Source organism: Pinus tabuliformis, chromosome X, assembly GCF_031772625.1.
Source record: "Pinus tabuliformis cultivar Carrire ecotype Pingquan chromosome X, CPIR1, whole genome shotgun sequence".
NCBI lineage: Eukaryota > Viridiplantae > Streptophyta > Pinopsida > Pinales > Pinaceae > Pinus > Pinus tabuliformis.
Genome location: NC_142308.1, coordinates 144,122,214 through 144,144,516, shown reverse-complemented (window position 1 = coordinate 144,144,516; position 22,303 = coordinate 144,122,214). Strand labels below are relative to the sequence as shown.

At 38.4% G+C, this 22,303-nt stretch overlaps 1 protein-coding gene across 1 annotated transcript in view; it reads left to right on the top strand.

Annotated features, from left to right (window-relative positions):
• LOC149138867 (uncharacterized) overlaps window positions 1–22,303 on the top strand; it is a 300,422-nt gene that overhangs the window by 111,293 nt on the left and 166,826 nt on the right. Inside the window, exon 6 of the mRNA XM_089448381.1 lies at window positions 18,664–18,839. Within this exon, the coding sequence (XP_089304507.1) occupies window positions 18,664–18,839 (176 nt within the window). The remainder of the gene's footprint in view (window positions 1–18,663; window positions 18,840–22,303) is intronic.

Here is a 22,303-nt window from a genome sequence, read left to right as displayed (position 1 = left end):
TAAAAATAATTTCCCTTGGGCATGAAACCCGTGTGTCAAGAATAACAATGATAAATTTATTTTTTCTTGTTTCATTAAATACCTAAAATCATGATTACATATGTCATTGAACCTAGTTACATATTTCAACACATTGACCATTGTTTACTTTCTGGTTAGGGAAGAATTTGACTGCTGTTGATTGCAGATTTGACAGGGATGTTTTGACTCTGATTTGGCAAGTCAATTTTGACTTTTGTATTTTCTCTCTGTGTGCTGAACATTTGATATAATAATAAGAAGAATTGATCAAAGGGTTTTCCCCATCTTGGGGTTTTTCCTTGGTATTTGCCAAATCTTGTGTCCTCTTGTCTTGACTTGTCTTCTGTATTTTGTTATTCATGTCCTATCTACAGTTACTGTCATTGTGATTTATAAACTAAATTGGAAACTGTCATTAGGCTGCTAAAGGACATTGAAGTAATTGTGCTAAGCATAGAACATATCATTGTTAACTAAAATTAGCACTTGTGGATGCCATATTGTGGTCAGTGTTGTCTATGTCTTGATGTACTGTTGAAGGATCTCTCTAAGGAATAGCTTGGTCGGTTTTTCCCCTTCGTGGGTTTTTGCCCTGGTCTCTGACCTAAACATTGACGTCTGTTGCTATTTGTGCACTGTGATCTCTTCTTCTTCCCTTTACTGCTGTTGGTTGAATTTCTGAAGTGTAATTGTTTGATGAAGAAGAATAAAATTGTAAATAATATCTAATAAATTCACAAATAACTATCAGTAGTTCAGAAATAATCCTGGTACACTTTGTACTTGATTTCTCAACAAGCAGGGAAAGGGATGCAATTTGCAAAGTCAGTGTGTAGTGTGTTTATATTAGACAGAGGAGTAACTCCTTCATCAATCTTCGCATTTCGAATTCGCTGAATTGGAAAGGAATATTGTGAGGAATCGGATTAGTTTTCAAGGGCTGAATATGTTTCATAATGGCATTGTGATGATCTCATGCAAGGAGAGATTGAAATGCTACATGACTCAATGACACTGGTACTGCATTAAATGTACCTTGACTCTGTACGTTGTTTCAGCCAAACCAATTGTGCTTTTTTAATCCCTCTTGGTGTCAGTGCTGCGAGAAGTTGCATCGGAGCCACTGAAGAGTGATCTAGCATCATTTGTTGTTGAATCCATACTTTTTGATCTTATTCAGTATATTTCCAAAGCTGAGCTTCTTTACAGACCTCTTGTAAAACTAAGACGTTTATTATACCATGGAAAAAAGATTCATGGTACAAGAAGTTTTTATTTTTTATCTTTCATTCTTGTAAGCTGTCTTTATGGAGACTTCATTTTTTGAAATAAAGAAAATTAAAATGGGTAAGTGGGGAATTGAGAACCTCATTGTTTCAGGAGATACCATAAATTGGATTGGAAATATTTCTGTGCTGTAGCATCAACATGCAGATTACTGCACTTCTCTGATGCTAGAGTCTTATGATCACTTGACAGCACTCTCGAGTCTCAAGTCTTGAGATCACTTGTTCCAGCTAAGGAGGTCTTGAGTTATCTCCTTTCTGGCAATGATTTGGTTAGGACCCTTGCTATATTTTGCGGCTGACTTATTGAGCCAGGCATAGGCATTTTCTCTCTTTCACACCTCAAAGAATTGGATTTGCAGAAATGTTCCAATTTCTCTCACAGGATTCTTGGCATCACTCCTGTACTGTTTGTGATCATCTTTCAATGGATGTATGCATGCTCTGAAGATTACTTTGCAGTACTTATCACTTGCGTATCTGTCCATAAGTAGGCCATAAACTGACAAAACCCAGATCAAATACTGAATCATATTGTTATGTCCTCTTGCAACACATGGGATGGTGCTGTTTTATTAACTTTCATATAACGTTTTTCTGCATTCTTGGAATATGTTTTTTATGTGTTAGGGAATGCTCGTATAATCTGCAACTGTAGGAACATCAGCAGCTGTAAGAGACATGCAGCATCAAGTGGCAAACATTGAAGAGGAGGCTACTGGCAGTGACCGGCTGCTTATATTTAACATTAAATAGGAGATGCTTGTGCCCTGTGATTATCTGCCGTTGAAGATGCTACAAGCATTATATTTGGGCAAATACCCTGTAACACTGCTACCTTTCTGTCAATGTCGGAAATTTGTTGGAGCAAACTGATGTCAAGGCTCTTAATAAGTCTGTTATGCTATTTTTATTTCAGAAATTTTTGTTGTGGCTCCCATGGAACTGGGCTATCTGACAAAATATGCTCAATATTCTCTCCAAAATGTGCATCCTCAGTGCTGATAAAAACACACCAAAGCACATAAGTGCTTCTGAATTGATCTACTATGTTATCTGAACTTGAGTTTGGACTGGAACCAGTCAGAAAACTGGGTTGACGATCTGGCCAAACTAGTGGACCAAAAAATACATAATTAGCACAACTTTAATAATATATATAATACATACATGCATTTAAGTAAATCCAAACCATAGATGCCAAATATTCAAATTTTTCCTGTGTGTGTAGCATGTAAATGTGAAATAACAAAATAGTACTGAATGCTATACATGTCTGAAGCAAAATGCATAAAATTTGAGTCTTCAAATGGCCCATAGAGTCCAAAAATCATCTTGCTATAGCAGATAACTGCATATGGGGACAACATTAATCCAAATAACTACAGGACAGGACCATCATGATTGGGCATACCTTTTCCAAACTCTCCACCATAGTGGTTCTCTAAGGAGTTTGAGTAGAGACTTCTAAGGACTAGAGGACAAACAAGTTTTCATCTAGTGTGCTAGACCATCAATCACGCCTTTATACTTTGAGCCATTATTGAGGAATGTGAAAATTGCAAACTGGAATCCAATTGCAGCCACTGGAAATTATTCTCCTAATTGTTAATTTTATTGAACAATTTATTTGCTGTTTGCTATGGCAAATACTGAATAAATCACACTGCAACCTACACAAATAAAACTGTGGAAGAATAAACGTTGGAAGAAATGTAAGCACACATAAAAATAACAAAATTATTTTTGGAAACTTGGGAAAACCGGTGCAACAAATGAGGGTTTTATTATTATGCAGCAATGAAAATTTGAGTACAATCTAGATACTTGAAACTGAAAATCTACAGCAAGAAAATTTGGGCAAAATACTGAAGGGAAATTCTCTTCTCCCACAGGGAATCTCTAGCATGACTTGCCTTCAGCAAACTGGCCGTTCAAACCCCAACTTGAGCCTCTTTTGCGCTATCTACCACACGTGTGACTCGAAACTCCCTCTGATGAAGTCGTTCTACCTCCAAATGTTGAGAAAATCATCTCTCCGGCCTTCTGGAACCTCTGCTTGGCCTCTGGAATTGAGAACGATTTTTCTCACTAGAAAATCGATTTTCCTTGCTAAAGCTACTACGCAGAGCCCTTGCGTTGTCTCTTTGGGATAACTTGGCCCTCTTGTTGCTGCCTCTCCGGATCGGGAAATCTTTCCTCCATACTGTCTCTGCCCCTCTCACACTACTAAGATCTCTAACTCTCTCTTCGACAACTGATCCTGCGACTTTTGAAATCGATCTGCTCAGAAATCGAACCTCTCAAGTGTCTTCTCCATCACCATATCGATTTCCTCTTATAATCCTCTGTTGGAACATCAAAGACTAAGATTAAAACATATTCGATGGCTAAAATCATCTCTAGATCAATCCCTGTGAGTTTTTAGGTGATTCTCACCTTGAATTAATTAATATTGATTCATTAACCATATTCCCTAAGTTTAGACTTGGGAAATATTTAAAAAACGGTTAATAATCTAATTAAGTCATTTCTAGGTGGAATTTTCAGAAATGATTTATGGGTTTTAGAGATCTCATGTATTCTAGTCCCTTCACAAAATTTCAAGGCTAGAACACATTCGATGTTACAAAAGCTAACACCCCTCTCTTAGCAAGGAATGTGTTCTAGTGCTATTGCACATCCTGTAGTAGCACCCTGTTTTTGCATCCTCTCCTATCACGATGGTGATGCTGGCCATATTGCCCACCAACCATTGCGCAGCTCTGATATACACTGCATCTGTGCTGCTGCTGACCCTGTTGAACTGTTGCCAACACTGCATCTGCACTGCAACTCCCTCTCATCTGTTGCTGCTGCAACTGCAACTGCAACATCTGCAATTGAAAAGCATCCAAAATACTGAATCCACTATGATTAGTATAATGCATCTGTTAGCCGAGTCTCCGACTGCTCCTAGTATCTGCACTGTCACTGAAGAATCTGCGTCGTTGTTGACTCTGCACTGTGCAATCTGCGCTGTTGCCAACTCTGCACTGTGCTCCCTAGCATCTGACTACTACTAGTCTCTACAATTGTCTCTTTGGCATCTGACTACATCAATTGTCATTGATTCATCCTGCTACTGAATATTGTGGGCCTTCGTAGCAAGGTATTGATCCATGAGGTGGACTCCTCAAGGATCTTGTCCATTTCTAGCGCTCTGGGGCTACAACACCAAGTCACTCCACCTCACTCCTGGGGGTATATCGACAAACATGGTGAAGTCTTCCTCAAGCCTGGAGGAAAGCCTATCAATCTTTGTTGAAGCTGCCTGCTAGTCTTGCTTCTCCTCCTTGTCCTTCTTCTTGAGAGGACACTGGTACTGTAGTGACCAAGTTCACCATATCTGAAGCACTTGACCTTTGACAGGTCCTTCTTCTTTCTCTGCTCCCCTTGTCCCTGACTGGGACCCTTTGATGTGAGGGCCACATTCTCCTCCTCCTTCACTTGCTTTGATCTGCTACTGCTGCCATTGATGGAACTTTTTAGAACAGCTTGCCTCAATTCCTTCGGCTGTAAGTCAGCCCACATCTTGTTCCAATCTGGTAGCTTGTCTTTGCCCAATATGCGTTGGACATGTTACTCGCTTGCCTCCTACACCTACCTACAAGTTAGTGAGAAAAGTCTTTAACCCCACAAGGTGTGGTTGACGACAAGGAACTAAGAGGAGGGGCTGCCACACTAATCCCAACTCTCTCCATTTAAGTTATTTCCTAGGTTAGCTCTGTGGGGAGGTCTCTAAAGGAAAACTAAATTAAGATGTGAGGTTCTGGGAGAGTATTATAGTGAAAATGGATTACTTTTAATGATTTATAAACAAATATGATGTGAACAACTTGAAATAACAATGACATTCATTAACATGAGAAAACCATAAAACCAGTGCCTTATAAGGAATTTCCTCAACAATTTAAAGATATATTTTCTCAAAGTAAATGCAATGCTCTCAAAGAAAAAACAAAATAACCTTGAAATGTAAACAAAAGATTGTTAGCACAAGATATTGCAAGATACAAAAATGTTTTTGAGATAATCAAATTTATGAATCAAAACATGTGAGACATATCTTGCCAAAATCCAACAATTAGTAATTAACTTGGAAATGTGAAAAAGGAAATGCTAAATGTTAAACCAAGGCATCAATATGAAATTATACTTGAAGCATGAAAGGAAACACTTGTTGCAAAACTGAAAGAGTTACGATACTTGCTTTTGGAATAAACTTTGCATATGAAAACTGAAGCCATCAAGAGGCAAGTAAAGTAAATGTAATGGAATAATGTGTTGATTTTGGGTAGCATCGGATGTGCTCTAGCCATGAAAATTGGTGGAGAGGCTAAGGCACATGAGATCTCCAATACCCAGAAAGGGTTTGGGCAGATTCTAAACAAGTTGAGAGATATTAAAATAATTAATATTTTTAATGGAGTCACTAAGTCTAAACTTAGGGAAAATAAAATATTAATGTGAATTAATATAAAACTGTGTTAGAATGGTCCAAAAGTCATGGATCAAGCCAGATCTAATCTTAGCCGTTGATTAGGGACTTAATCTCGGTCTTCGATGTGTCTACGAGAAAAGTATAAGAGGAGGCTTGAGGGTCACTTGGAGAACACACCAAGAGATCAAGATTTCGACTTTCTAGGGCTGGGTTTGCTAAGAAAGTTGAGAGAATGATCGGAATTGCAACTGAGGGGCAGTGAATACAGAAGCAGAGAGGCAGAGATAGTGCCGGGAGGATCAGCGCAGTGGCCAGGAAAGCTGATGTAGAGGGCAGAAGCCGGAACTGCCGGAACAGCTGGGAAAGCTGACGCAGAGGGTAGAAGCCAGAACTGCCGGAACAACGGGGAAAGTTGACGCAGAGGGCAGAAGCTAGAACTGCCGGGAAAGCTGACATAGAGGGTAGAAGACGCTGACGCAGTCCGTAGAGGCTGACGTTGGTTTTTTTTGCGGGGCAGATTGGACCTGAGGAATGTTTATCAAGGTTTCAGCCGGAGCATCTATCTCCGAATGAGAGGTACTATTGTCGAGAGTTTTCTCTGTTGGGTATACTGGATTTGGCACCCAGATTGTATTTTGAAACTGCTTAATAAATCAAACCCTCATATAGCTGCACCGATTTTCCCACATTGGGTTTTTTCTGGGGACATTAGTCCAAAAACAACGGTGTCACTTGTGTGCTTGTTTCTATTTCCTTTAGTTGATGATCTGTAATGTGTTGAGCATGTATTTGTATTTATTTCCAGTATTTTCATGGTAAATAACTTGTTAATTAACAGAATAAGTAGGTAGGAATAAATCAGTAAAGTGCATGAAGAGTTGCTAACGTGTCAAACTTAGAAATTCTAACGTAATGCTCTTGGTTAATTTTATTAGTTATCTCTACAAGAAGATTGCAATTGAATTATTCAATCTTCAGACCTCACCGTAACCTAAAGATATCGATCTCACATTGAGGAGTCAATAGAGGAGTAGAGAGTCCCTAAAATGTCTATTCAACCAATTTATGTTGGAGGTAAAATTTTAGTAAAGCTTGCAGCCTCTCTATGCTAATATGCCTAAATGAAATGCAAGTTGTGTTTATTTCGCAATTAAATACTGCATGCAATGCTTCAAAGTAAAAATGAATGAGATAATGCTTATTGCAATAACGATTTAAACTTGAGAAACTAAAGTGAAAATGAACTCATATGTGTTGCACCAATTAATGGAAAGTAGACAAGTTAAATGGAATAAATTGCTTTAAGATACAATTGCTTCAAGTGAAAGATAATGTTGCAATAGTTACCAAAACATATAGCATAAATTGACCAAATAGTGAAGCACGTGTCCAAGTAGTTATGAAACAATTAAAAACTTGCCAACGAGATAAAGTGTTTATATATGAAATGAAATTGCTAAAGTTGTCAATGTTGAAACTTATGCATGTTAGAAATTAGATACAAAATTTAGCAAAATGGAATGTGGAGTGAAGTCATGTTAATTTTAAGCATGCAAAAATGGAATTTAGTATGAGCAAGCTAGAAAAGCTAGAAACAAAGTCAATCCACCCACAAAGGTCTTTCTTTTAAATGAGGATGGGGGATGCCATGGGAAAAATCCCAAGCTACTACAAACAAAATTTTATCTTTTATTAATGGTTAGAATTAGTAGAAAAGTCTCTAAGAGGGCTACCTAAGAAATGAAAGAGATCTTGACAAAGATAAGAGCTTAGCAAAACTAGAGTTTCCCTTTCAAATATGACAATAAAAGTAAATGGAAAACTCACTAAAAGAGAAATTTGTAAGCCCCAAAAGGCTCAAAGCCTAGGTTGGTTGCTGCTGTCCCTTAGTTCTTATGGCCTCCCTTAGAAAATCAGTCCTCAAGTGCGTGGAAGGTCCTGGATGCATAATGGTTAGTAGTTTCGACACCTCTTCTTCAAGATCCTTGTTGTCCAGTGTTAGAATATGTGGGCTGCAAAACAAATCAAGTTATTAGTGCAAGAAAAGAGCAAAAGTAAACAAAATTAGATTACAAATTAATATACAAAACACTAGCTCAAGTAATGGGAGTGAATCCCCATACTTGCCTAGTTTAGAAATTGCTTTTGAATGATTTATATAACTTTGAAAGTTCTAAAATCAAAGAAGCTTTTAAATTTGAAATGAAATAGATGATCAAATATCTAGTGAGTAAGAAATCTCTCTCTTGATCTTCTTTGGATGAAAGACTTGGGGTGAAAAATCGCTGAGCCTTGCACTTTGAATCTATGAGTGAGTTGATCTATGTGAGACTTCTCCCACGCCCAGATGGATTCTTGCACACAAATACAAATAGATCTTCCCTACACACTTGAACAAGTATTAGTTTGCAAAAGGATTAGAACAACATAATAAATAAGATAACCAAACATTTCTTCGAAAATGAATTGGCAAACTTATTTCTAGAATATTACTCTAAATCAATGATATGTGTAAGGTAGCTTGCACGCATCAATCCAAGCTAGATGATGAATATAAACTAATATCAATTAAATATGCAAAATAATTTAAACATAATAACAAGATCATGGAAGGACATCACTTCATAACACCAAGAGAATACTAGTCTAATAGCCCTAAAGTCTTGATTATATTAGCAAGTACAAAATGACAGACTTTCTTCAAGCCCAATAACTCATAACATGATACAATATAAGAGACCATGGCTCTATTATATAGAGAGTTGGGAGTAAATCCCAAGGAAGAATGCATGTGGGAACTGAACTTGGAGCAAATCCCAAGGAAAGATATGTCAAGTTCGATGTGCAGAAGATAGAGACACTAGAGTAAAATCGAATTCCATATGTGCATCTCAAGGGAAATCGAATTCCATACACGGCATATTAAACTTATCCATGTGTGAATCTAAGTACCATGATAACTCCAGTCAACTAATGCAAACTTGAACTAAGTGATGCCACATATGTAGATGAGCCCAAAGTATCTCTATGTAGGTCCCCAGGAATTGCGTGATTCCTCCATGTGAAACTCGTAGTTTGGCTAAGTGAAACTCGTAATCCTCAAGAGTGGAGTACTAAGAGTAGAAGCACGCGAGATAACTGCGAGAGGAGGCCCCACATAATCTTCAGCCCAAATATTCCATAGAATATTCCTTCAGTGCATGAGCTCCTCTAATTAATTCGTTTTTCCACATGTGCAATTGTTGCTTTATCTCTGGGAAATTCAATTTGATGAAATAATGATGTATTTATGATGTAGTGAGCTCAATCATCCTCTACATGTCCCTTGACTCAACTCTTGGATTTAAGATAATTTCCAAGTCATTTCCACATCATTCTGTTACATGGAATAATTTAGTTATCTCTATTTTATTTAATTATAACCTAATTAAATGCCTCAATTTCCACTAAACTTAGAAAATGTGGGTTTTGAGGGTCTAAAACACATTATTAGCCCCTCAAAGTGTGTCATAGTAGAAAGTTGAGGGTAAGGTATAATTTTTATTCCTCATATTCCATACAACTTCTCTAGACAACACTTACTACATTACATATACAATTATTATTGCGCTTTTTGACTTGTTGAAAATCTAAAAAGTTAAAAAATAACTACCTAGACCTAACCAAATTCCACAATTTTTTTTGCGTGATCTAGTATGGTCATATACATCGACTCTAGACACTAGGACTCACCCAAGGCCTCACCATCAAGTCGTACTCTAGCTTTGGGGTAAATTTGGAGGAGAAAACTCAATTAATTATTAACTCTTGGTAGGGAGATGATAATTAACCAAGTGAAAAAAATCTTCCAGAGTAATAGTTACTTGCTGGCGAGGTCCCAGGCTACCTAGGCTTGTTACACACTCAAAACTCATCATTACTAGCATCACTTATTACAATTCCCCATAGGGCGTGGAATCTGGGTTCAAAAGAAAATAATGAGAAGTAGAAGTAGAGTTTAAAAACTTTGATGATTTGATGATATCTGATGGTACAAGTGTCCTTTAGTACTCCTTGGGCATGGAGTCTTCATATAATCATCAGGTGCCACTCTAGTGGTCAACAGGACAAAGACCTGCCAGACCTTGGAGGCACTGTTGAGTGCCAATCTCATAAGCTTTGTAGGTTGAGGCGCTGCCCCAACAAGTGACAACTGGTCTCGGACCTCCTGAATCCTGGTGAGGAAGGGGTCTATGCCTTCCCCCTTCTGCATCTGGATGAGCCTTAGCTTCTCCTCAAGGCACATCTTCCGTTGTTCGAAAGTACCTTGACATTGCGTGGCAAGAGCATCCCACATCTACTTGGCATTATCTTTGCTAGCTATATGCAAGACTATATGATCCTGGACTCCATATAGGATCATTTGTTTTGCTTGTGCCATTTCCTTCTTGTATTCTTTCACATGATCTGCATCCGTGGGAACTGCTACCACTGCATCAATATATGCTTTCAGGCCAAATTCATCTAGAAGGACATCCTTGGCTTCTAGATGGCGTAGTTGGAAGCTCCATCCAACCTGTCATGATCACGAAGCCCAACAGTGGCCATCTCAATGAACTGTCGAAAGTTTCCTCTTTCCTTCTGCTCGGCTGCTGCTTTGCTATTCACACTCCCTTCTGGAGTGAGAGGATCTGCTCACAACGACTGTCAATCTGTAAGGAAAAATCAATCTTTTGAGGCTAGAAGTTCCCTGATGAAAATTTTCCCTCTGTGTGTGCTCTTCTCTCTTCCACTCGATGTTGGCTCTGCTCTAGCGTAATGCTATAAAACCTCTGTGTCTAGCTAGAGATTTGCTCAACGAAAAATCTAGGCTGCTCCCTCTGCCTCTGGAATCATTGGATCTGGTAGGATCGAATTTTGCTGCACCTCACTCAGAAAAATTGAACCTCCACAAGTAACTTGACCTCCTTGCAGAATGAATGCACTACCCTTGGGAATTTCGCCCTGCTGCCCACAATGAGCAGCGAAATTTCTTCTCTTTTCGCGTCTGAGCTCCTCGACTGATCAACTCCACTTCGATACCATGTGAAAATTCCAAATTGGAATTCTATTGCAGCAACCATAAATTATTCTCCTAATTGATAATTTTATTTAACAATTTATTTTTCTGGTTACTACGACAAACACTGGATAAATCACACTACAACCTACACAAATAAAACTACAGAAGAATAAATGCTAGCACACACATAAAATTAACACAATTATTTTTGGACAAAAGTCCTCGGAAAAACCCAACTTGGGAAAATCCTTGCAACAAATGAGGGTTTTATTCTTATGCAACAGTCAAAATCTGAGTACTATCTAGATGCCTGAAACTGGCAACTCACAACAAGAAAATCTGGGCAAAATACTAAAGGGAAATTCCCTTGTCCCACAAGCAATCTCTGGCATGAGTTTCCTTCAACAAAATGTCCGTCCAAACCCTAGCATGAGCCTATTTTGCACTGCCTCTACGCTGTTTGCCAGACATGTGACTTGAAACTGCCACTGATGAAGTCATTCTACCTCTGGCTGTTGATGAAATCGTCTCTTCAACCTTCTGGAACCTCTGCACGGCCTTTGGAACTCAGAATGATTTTTCTCACCAGTAAATCGATTTGCCTTTGCTGAAGCTACTGCGCAGAGCCTCTGTGCTACCTCGCTGGGATAACTCGGCCCTCTTGCTGCTGCCTCTCTGGGATAACTCGACTCTCTTGCTGTTGCCTGTTCGGATCTGGAAATCTTTCCTCCAGACTCACTGTCTCTACCCCTCTCACACTGCTTCGATCTCTAGATCTCTCTCCGACAACTGACTGCTGCTACTTTGAAATCGATCCGCTTAGAAATCAAACCTCTCAAGTGTCTTCTCCATCACCACATCGATCTCCTCTTATAATCTTTTGTTGGAGCACTAATGACCAAGATTAAAATATAATCGATGACTAGGATCATCTCTGGATTGACCCCTGTGAGTTTCTAGATGATTCTCATGTTGACTTAATTAATACTGATTAATTAACCATATTCCCTAAGTTTAAATTATGAAATATTTGAAAAATGGTTAATAATCTAATTAAGTTATTTCTAGGCGAAATTTCTAGAAACAATTTCTGGGTTTTGGAGATTTCATGTATTCTAGCCTCTCCACAAAATTTCAAGGCTAGAACACATCTGATGCTACAAAAGCTAATAAGGAAACCTATATTAGCTCTTCAAAATACCTTTGTTGCTTTGTGGACTTTAAAAATATGTTTGACTCTGCCTTGATAAAGATGTTATTTCAAAGCTTATGGGACGTTGGTATTGTTGAGACTTTTTTGGTGACAATCATGAGACTTATGTGTTAGTTCTTGGCTCTTTGTACACAACAAATGCTATTTGATTGTATTAGAAGCACCATCGAGGTCAAACATGGATGCTCTCTCTCCGACTTTGTTTGGGTTCTATATTGACGAACTTGAATTGTTTCTCAAAGAACTAATCTAGGAGGAGAATGGTTGCCTTCTTCATCGCATGTTGACCTCTATTCTTTTTTTTATCTAGTGATGTGATCCTCTCAACATTTTCATCAGAGGGGCCGTTGAGACAATTGGATGCCTTTTAGCGGTTTTGTGATCTTTAGTAGTAGTTCATAGTTAACCTTGGTATGACCATGGTAATGTTCTTTGTTGCAACAAAATCTAGCATCTAGTTCGAAGCTTCACTAGGTGACCTAGAAAATGCTCAACACACGGGAGTGTTTCCATTGTCACCTTATTAGCTACTCCCTTCTTTTTAGTGAATGAGACCAGCCAACAAAATGGAGGCTTCCTTGGTAGGGCTTAGGTATCAGGTAACTCAGGGATCTTAAGCTAAATGTACCCTAAGGATCCTACAACGAAAATCCACTAGAAAATGGTATGACAAACTAGGATTTGTAGTGGAGGAAGAAGAGACTTCAAGATTTGGGTTCAAAGGACCTATAGGTCAATCTAAAGGCTAGGGTTTGCCTAAGGAGTCTCAAATAAGTTTTTTGAACACACCAAATCACGACTATTGTAAACTAGGGTTTTAGGTCAACAAATTGTAGCAAAACAATAGTATATAACAATAGCAAATTTAATTGTCAAAATTGTGTAAACAGTAAAACTATGTAAGATGAAGGCTAAATTTGAGAATAAACTAAGGACAAAATTCCAACAAATTTTGATGGTTAATAAAGCACATAACATCAAATAAAGTTTGACGTCAGTCTGAGAAAATAACTGAAAATGAATGGTTGAAAATGCATGAAAAACTTCAAATTAGTTTCTCGAATGTACTCTTAAACAAGACTTAACCTTTGGGCACACATCAACAACTCATTAAATGCTAAAAGCAAAAGATTTTGTAGCAATTTAACCCTAGTTTACCATAAAACAAAAATAGCAATGGTTTTAAGGTTTTTAAAGAAATGCCACAAATGAGGTAGGCCAGTGCCTTTTTAGTCTAGGGCAAATGGGGTTTAGGATACAAACTATTGTAGGGTTTCTTTTGAGTGATTCTAAATCCAAACAAAACTAGGGCAAATAAACTAACATCCCATAGGGTTTGTAATTTAGGTTCTTAATTTTTTGTTAATTTTTTGGTTGATTAAAGGAAGGAAAAACCTATATTTATTCCTCAGATACTTGGAGGAAGGGTTTAACTCAACAAGGGACAACAAAGCAAATACCGAATTGTAGTGTTCTAGGTTAATTGTTTGTATTGCCCTAAAGTTTCTGTAGTAGTTAATTTCTTCTTCTATACGGTCGCCAAGTTTAATTGCATGGGTGATTCATTCCATTAAAGCTATATCACTCAATAGCTCAATTTTTTATTTTCCAGACAACCAAGCAATAATTTTGGTAAAACAATATCATATTATTCAATACCCCAATGATTCTAAATAATATATTTTATTACTGAAATGTGATCCTAAATAATATAAAAGGTGTTAATTAATATTAGAATCCCATACAATATTATGACACTACCTCTAGTAAAGTATCCTACTCGAGCTAGCAGGGAATGATAAAACCATACGAGGTTTTTCCTTCACTGTAATTGAAGCGCAGACGTGTCACTGTGGCTTAAATCCCCAACTCGTCATCCCCGAAACTCGACCCGGCATGATTTTGGCACAACGCACTTCTACTTACAGGGAACCACATGCTTTACTCAGTCATAGTTTACAATTTATGTTGGTTTCCAGGTTTCTTTCTCTGAGCAGGCTCGGATCACCAGTTTAGGCCTCTCGTCTACCGACTTTAGGTGCTTCTATGGAAGACGATTGTGGGTCAGTACATTGTATGCAAAAAACCTTCACTGATCTGACTAGAATCACTTTCCTTCACATGTGAATGGCTCGGGGCTCTTGCAAACCAAAACAAATAGTGTAATTGACCTCTGCAACAAGCTTCAGATTCAAATTTGAGCTTCAGGACATCTCTGAGACTTTCGCTTGGTGTCAGGAAAAATTCTCGTTCAGAGCTAGGGTTTGTTTATGTAATTGAATTTCAAGGGTCTTGAAGGACCCGCTTTCTTCAAGTGAAAACGTGCTCCAATCTTCCTTGTGGGTACGTGCAAAACAAAGTCATAAGTCCCATGATGCCTTCGCTGTCACCTAGAATATATTTCTATGCCAATACTCCAAACAGGTAGTTGTTGTTTCCAACAGTTCCTGTGCCCTAGGATCAAGAACAAATTCAACCTGTGCCATACGGAAAACCCACAGAATTTCGCTAGCTCAATAGTAACTGTATGCCAAGAAACAAGAAATCATTTCAATGAGAATTTTGCTCCTTTCTGAGTTGAAGTCTTGTCACTTGTGCCAAGACCAATGCCAACATAACTTGCTGTCGAGATAGACTAGTGCCAACATAACTTGTTGTCTAGATAGAAATTGTGCCTAACAGAGAAAAATGAGAGAAATGTCAACTAGGGTGGAATCTTTCAGCACTGAAATTGACACAGAGAAAACACGAGGTCTTAAAACCTTCAAAGCCTCAGGCTCAAGAAAAACAAAGATAATTGATCCACCATGACGATTCCTAATGACTTCAATCCTTTTTTATTTATAGACTGCTAAATGAGAGAAATGTCAACTAGGGTGGAATCTTTCACCACTTAAATTGACATAGAGAAAACACGGGGTCTTAAAACCTTCAGGGCCTCAGGGTCAAGAAAAACTAGGGTGGAATCTTTCACCACTGAAATTGACACAGAGAAAACACGGGGTCTTAAAAACTTCAGAGCCTTAGGCTCAAGAAAAACAGATATAAATTGGTCCACCATGATGATTCCAAATGACTTCAATCCATTTTTATTTATAGACTGCTAGAGGGGATTCATCTTTTTTGAGTGATTGAGTAATCCTTACTCCAACCGCAATTCTTGGGTTTTTTAAGCCGAGCTGCCCCAAAACTTGCCTAGTGATGGCTATTTTGGGGTTTCCCCTTTTTTGATGGACTATAGCCTATGGGGATAGATAGGCTAATGAGTTCCTTTTGACCTCAATTTGTAAAGGACATTACAGTCCCCCTGCCCAAAATTGCTTGCCCTCAAGCAATTGCAAGTTCGGGTACTGCCCCCTTTGTTGTCTAATCTGAGAGTGAAAAATTGATTGCTTGCTGCCAAGGTTAATTAGATAAGGTGTGTTGCCTTCTCTTGCATGCTGCAGGAAATGATCTTTCACAGCCTGTCCAATATTGACAAAGAACTTCTCTTTCCATTCTATGAAAATATAGGGATAATTACTCAGTTCCACTGATCTGCCTCCATCTAGTTTCACTTGATTAAGAAGTCGAGCAAAGCATTGAAACTTTGACCAATGTGTCATGTCTATCTCTTTCGTTGACTCCCACTTTCCGGTTAAAAATGTATAGTTCCTGTTGTCAACAATTTCACCCTCCCAAAATGTCACGACAGGTGTCTCTGCCGAAGGCACATTAAGAGCTTCCATGCTGCCACATAGATACCCATGTTCCAGATCACAACCTTGAAGACATATACATTCACCTTCCAATCTTCATCCTTTTGTAAATTCGATACATTCTGTCTACCAGCAAACACTTGACCCACACTCAAAAGCATACAAGGAGGAGGAAGTGCATGTTCAGCAATTGTACCTTTCCGAATATCATCAAGCACATTAATTTCCGGTAGCGGCCAACCAGGAAGACTGCTCTGAGCTGCAGAAACAATGTTACTCTCAGTACTTTCTAATGCGTGATTGAAAACTATAGCACAGTCTTTTTCCAGCAAGATATCCTTTTTCAAATCTATAGCAACAAGGTGTCTTAGTGATCCATTCTCTGCATCATGATTTTTTCTTAGCATTTTATCTCCCACCCTTCTAATAACGGGGTGAAACTCAAGAACACCATATATGCCAAAGCGATGGAGAGATTCAACCCCAGGGTTTGACACTTCTTTGATTTTCATATCTAGAGATGGATAGAATATACTGAGCATGATGCTTATTTTCCTCCTAAACAATTTCTCCACCTTTTCTGCTATATATACTTTTGGGACTCTGTGTGGAATCTACAGTTCTTTTTGCTATCCTGTCATTAGGCAATTGCCTTGTCATTTTAACTACATCACAGAGACTGTAGATAAGCTTATCAGCATCATAAATTTCCTCAAATTTACTGTTTTTACCCATTGAACTTCCTTTGATCTCCGGGCAGACCAATGTTGCTCCTAAATACTTTGCAACAATAATCACATCTGCAACAAGAGACTGTAGTCTTGTTCATTCAAGATCCCACCGAACATTGTCATTGTCGGCCAACAGAAGGTTGCTTGCTCCTACTAGGCTAGCTTCATTGCTTTTAAGACTGTCTGTATCAAATGCCACATCTCTTAAAATGGACAAACTTAACAAATCATGAGTGCCACTATATTCAGTATCCATGGCAATCCATTTTTTCATAGCCATATCTGACTTGCACTCATTGATGTCTATTTCACCATGTCTTATTAATTGAACACACAACCATCGCGTCACCATGGTGCTATGAAGGTTACATGATTCCATAGAATGGTCCAATTTATCCCATGTTCGAGAACATGTCTCTAACTTCCAACATAGATGCTTGGCTTGAGGATCTTTCACTTTAAAAATAGGCATGATTATCTCAGGCATATCCAGTCTTGACCACATTCTTTCATGTCTCTGATGTCTTTCTCTTATAATCTGGTCAATCTTGTCCTCTAAGGCTGATGGAGGACACCTGGGTATGTTTGCCGCAAATTCTTCACAGCATGCATTCACTTTGTTGGACCTAATAGGAGGGGACCAAAAGAGAGAATTCAGGGCTTCAGCAGTCTTTATTCAAAGCATATTGTGTTCCCTTTTTGCTGCCTGGCACTTCCATTTCCTTAGAAAAATCTTCAGTTCAGAAGAAAATACATTTCTACGTTTTTTCTTTGGCTCGTTCTCTTGCAGTGAATTTGACCAAAGTAGTTTAGTTTTTCCTGTTCCAGATCTGGGTATCACATGTTTTATGTCCAAATTTGGTATTGGCAATGAGGCCGCGGCTTATCTGCTTCCTCAACCCTTTCCCTTTGATAATTTCCAGACTCTTGATGAATCTGCCATTGTTTGACCTGATCTTCATCATTGAATTGCCCATCCTCTTCATAATCAGGCGTTTCCTGTTCTGAGGAAACAACAGAAGTTTAGGATACAAACTATTGTAGGGATTCTTTGGAGTGATTCTAAATCCAAACAAAACTCGGGTAAGTAAACTAACTTACCAGAGGGTTTGTAATTTAGGTTATTAATTTTTTGGATGATTAAAGGAAGGAAAAACCTATTCTATTCCTCAGATACTTGGAGGAAGGGTCTAACTCAACAAGGGACAACAAAGCAAATACCAAATATACTAACTTGGCACAAGAACATTATTCCCATGGAACATAATACCAGGATAAAGCAAATAAACTAACTTCACCTTATCTAATTAACCTTATGTCTGTTGTATCCTAAATTTCTGTTGTTTCCCTTGTATGTCTTATTATAGCAACAATTGGAGCCTTGGATATGCACATATACTGTAATCTCTGCGATAGAGACCGTCTTGGCATATAGATTCAAAGGCTTTCCAGAATCTCACAAAGCAGAAAAGGACTTTGGAGGGTCATTGTCTAGCTTCTTCAATAATATTTCGAAGAGCAAAGATGTGATCAACAGCCTGGTAGTTTTTTCAGAAAATTGCTTGGCCCTTGACTCTAAACTTATTTCTCTCCAAATCCTCACAAAGGCTGATTTTCAAGATTGTAGCACAAATCTTGGAATGATGTTCATGTCTAGTTTAACATGTTAGTTCTCATGAAGTTGACTTAATCTTTGGAACAAATGTTTGTTTTGGAGCTAGGACATATTTAAAGAAAAGGGAGGCGGCAGACATAGATGTCTGAGTCTTTTAAATGTTTATTTCTCCTCTTTTGCAAGACAGTTGTGAGGGGAAGAAAAACTTGTGACTTGATTATAGTTGTCCTCTATACAACTAGCGTTTTTTTCTTTTTATGAGATACTGCATGGTTTTCTATATCTAATAGACATGGAAGACATTCTTATTTTTTCATGTTGTCTTTTTCATTATCGCTTTGTTAGACCTGGTAGCAATAGATTGAAAATCCTTTTCAGTTCTTGGCATATCCTCTAGATTACTCCCTTGACTGCATCTCATAAGGACCTTTCACGATGTTATTTTTCCGTGTCTGTTTTGCTCATCAAAATTAAGTGTTTGATATTTTGAGGTTCTCATTTCATGAGATACACTGCAGAAGAGCTGTTGCATAGAATCCTGCTGATGGATTTTTCTCTTCATTGCCTTGTTGCAGTCATCTTTCAAGGAACATGACATACCATATCTTGCTGTTGTATTGGAGGCAGAGGAGTTTTGCAATATGGTTTCAGAAGGGTCTCTGAATGATCATGTGGACAATATTCAAAGACTTTACCCAGGATACAGTATTTGCTATCTTACAAACAAGCTAATGTCATATATTAGCAAAAGGTGAGATTCCTAAAAGTGGCATAACTATCTCATTTCTGAATGTGTATCAGAGCTTGAATCTGGTTTTGTTTTGGCTTTATCACCCCAGATTCAGAGAGGGCATTTGTTTCTCTGTTTGTCCATCCTATTTTTTTTGAATAAGCTGACAGAAGCACTTAGAGCGATAGTGAAGGTAACACCTTAAGGAAACATAGAGATTGCCATGAATTCAGTAGCACTGCCTTTTCTTGTATAGGAAGGCTTCAAGTATGCTAGTTTTAATGTCTAACCCCAGCTGCCGCTAATTTATCACCTCTTAAATTATCTTGCTGTAAATTAAATTACTTCAGATTTGTTGAAAATGCAGCATGAAATTCCTAAATTAATATTGTCATTGAATTAAATTAGGAGAAAAATTGTAATTCCACATCACAAGACAACTTGTACGAGTTAACTAAGTTAATTTGACTTAGTTGGTTCAGTTAATTTGAGTTGAGGGTCTAACTAGAGTCATGTAGAGTGTCTCCTACTTTATAGGATCCCTGGTTGAGTTTATTTTGAGTTGTAATTAATTAATTCTGTCTAACTGTATTAAAGTCAGTTAAACTAATTCCATCTGTTGGAAGAACTAGTAGGAGGTCTAACAGTGTGGTACTACTTCATGTGTTCAACTAGTTAACTGATAATTCAGGCATAAATAACGCATGCATGTGTGACCTGAGAGTTACCCAGTTGAGATTGGAGTTCAAGGGCAATGCACTATCAGTTGTATAATTATCCGAATTGTACAGATGGTGCATATAGTCAGAGGAAGATCTTAAAGGAATTGTGCAATCCAATGGAGGAAAATTCCTATTAAATAGGGCCCTAATTCTTCATTGAACAATGCAAGGAAGTAGGAGCTTGGAAGGCTAGGAAATTGGCTAAGTGTTGGCCAGAGTCTAGGAAGCAATGAGACAGATAGAGATAGTGCAGAGGTTGCTCAGGATTGAGAAAAACATTGTAATCTTCTCATATTTTCTTACTAATGTAATATAGAGATAGCAGGGGTTTTTGGCTGTGGCTTTCCCCAGGAAATCATTGTGTAATGTGTTGATTGAATTCTTTCTCTTGTATACTTTATGATTTCTCGATCGATTATTTGTTTTCGCTGATGAGTAGAGTAGATTCAAGTCTTTTGTTTTAGCAAATTACACAAGTAGTTTGAATCTACAAAGACTTTCTACATCGTATCAAAGCACTATGCCTTGAAATGTCCACAGAAGGAGGCAAGCAAGAAGGAGCCTGCAATTGTAGCTCTAGGTGAAGCTCTAGCTTCACAATTCGAGCTTGATTTTACTCTCATTACGTGCATGACAAACACAATAATGGGAAGCATGTGGTATCTCGACAACAGTGCCTCGTTCCCTATGACGGGGAATGAAGTTCTCTTTTGACTTGGAGGAGAAAGACCTCAAGTAAAGTATTGAGTTTGGAGATGATGGGAGGTATAGCACAACCGATATCGGTACAATTACTTTTCCGAGGGAGTCTAGCTCCCCTCTCAGACTCAAGGATGTGATGTATCAGGTCTAAAGAAGAATCTGGTTTCCGTCTCGGTATTGGAAGACCATGGCTACGATGTGATATTTAGTATAGGAAAGGTTTTCCTTAGACACATCGCCACGGGACAGGTGAAGAAGATCTGTGTGCGAGTCAAGAACATGTGTGCACTTGAGGTAGAAGATGCATGGAAAGACTTGAGGAGCAAGACAAAGGTTAGAGACTTGGTGGTTGAGAGGGAGCATAATTTACCTTTGAAAATGGAGCCTTAGAAGCAACTTCAGCAAGTTGTGGAGCAACCACAATTAGAGAAGCATAGAGGAGAAAGAGTGGAAACATCCACTCAAGGAGAGACGTCTAATAGGGGGAAATTTCGAGCTAAGTGGGCAGCGGGAGCACATGCAACCATACCTCCAAGTGTGAGGTGGAGCGATGTGAAGCAATAGTTCCAAGAGTTGTAGAAATTTGGGCGGGGTCCATTGAGGCATTCTCCTCATGGCCATTACCTTGCTACGAGGGTCCACAATATTCATTAGCAGGAGGATCAGTGTCAGTCAGATACTGAGTGCAGAGTAGTGTTGACAGCAAAGCATGAGGCTTAGTAGTAGAGTCAACAACAACACAATTTTCCCAATAGATAATTGCAGACACAGTTGATTCAATTTGTTTTTTTTGGATGCTTTTCAATTGCAGATGTTGCAGTAGTGACAAAAACAGAGAGAAGTGTTGCATGCAATACATTCCAAATGTGTTGAATCTGGGTAGATGTGAATCATTTTCTTGTTAAGAGGGAGTGTTGAAAATGCAACAAGAAATTTTTAAATTAATTTTGTCCTTGAATTAAATTAGGTGAAAAATTGTAGTTCCACATCACAAAGACAACTTGTTCGAATTAAATAAGTTAATTTGGCTTAGTTGGTTCAGTTTAATTTGAGTTGAAGATCTAACTAGAGTCATGTAGAGTGTCTCCTATTTTATAGGAGCCCTTGTTGAGTTTATTTTAAGTTGTAATTAATTAATTCAGTCTAACTGAGTTAAAGTTAGTTAAACTAGTTCCAACTTTTGGAGGAACTAGTAGGAGGTCTAATAGTGGGGTGATGCTTCCTGTGTTCAACTAGTTGATTGTTAATTTAGCCATAAATAACTCATGCATGTGTGATCTGAGAGTTACCCAGTTGAGAATGGAGTTCAAGGGCAGTGTATGTTGATTTGGTGTAGCATCAGATGTGCTCTAGCCATGAAATTTGCTGGAGAGGCTAAAGCACACGAGATCTCCAAGACCCATAAATCATTTTGGAAAATTCCATCCGGATAAGGAGTTATTAAAATAATTAATATTTTTAATGAGTTCCTAAGTCTAAACTTAGGAAAATAAAAATATTAATGTGTATTAATAAAGATAAGGATGAGAAGATTCTAAGAGATAAGGATCAAGTCTATTTTAATATTCGCTGTTGATTAGGGCTTAATCTCGGCCGTTGATTCATCAACAGAAAAAGTATAGGAGAAGACTTGAGAGTTAGTTGGAGATACACCAAGTTGATCAGTCAGTTCGATTTTCTAGAGCGAGGTTTGCTAAGAGAAATCGAACCAGTGATCAGAGTTGTAGCGAGGGGCAGTGAGCACATAACAGAGAGGTAGTGATAGTGCCGGAAGACCAGCGCAGATGCAGAGAGGCAGACACAGAGCCAACAGGAACCACACAGATGGCCAGAGTGACTACATAGAGGGCCAACGTGAGTGATGTAGAGGCTGCAGAAGTGACGCAGAGGGATAGAGAGCCTGCACAGGGCATTAGGGGGCTGATGCAGAGGCCAGGTGGGCTGACGCAACTCCTCAGAGGCGTTGGAGAGTTTTCATGGAGCAGACTTGCCGATTATCTGGTTCCGACGAGAGGTATTACTGCCAGATAGATTTCTTTGTAGGGTGAGCCAGTTTGGCAC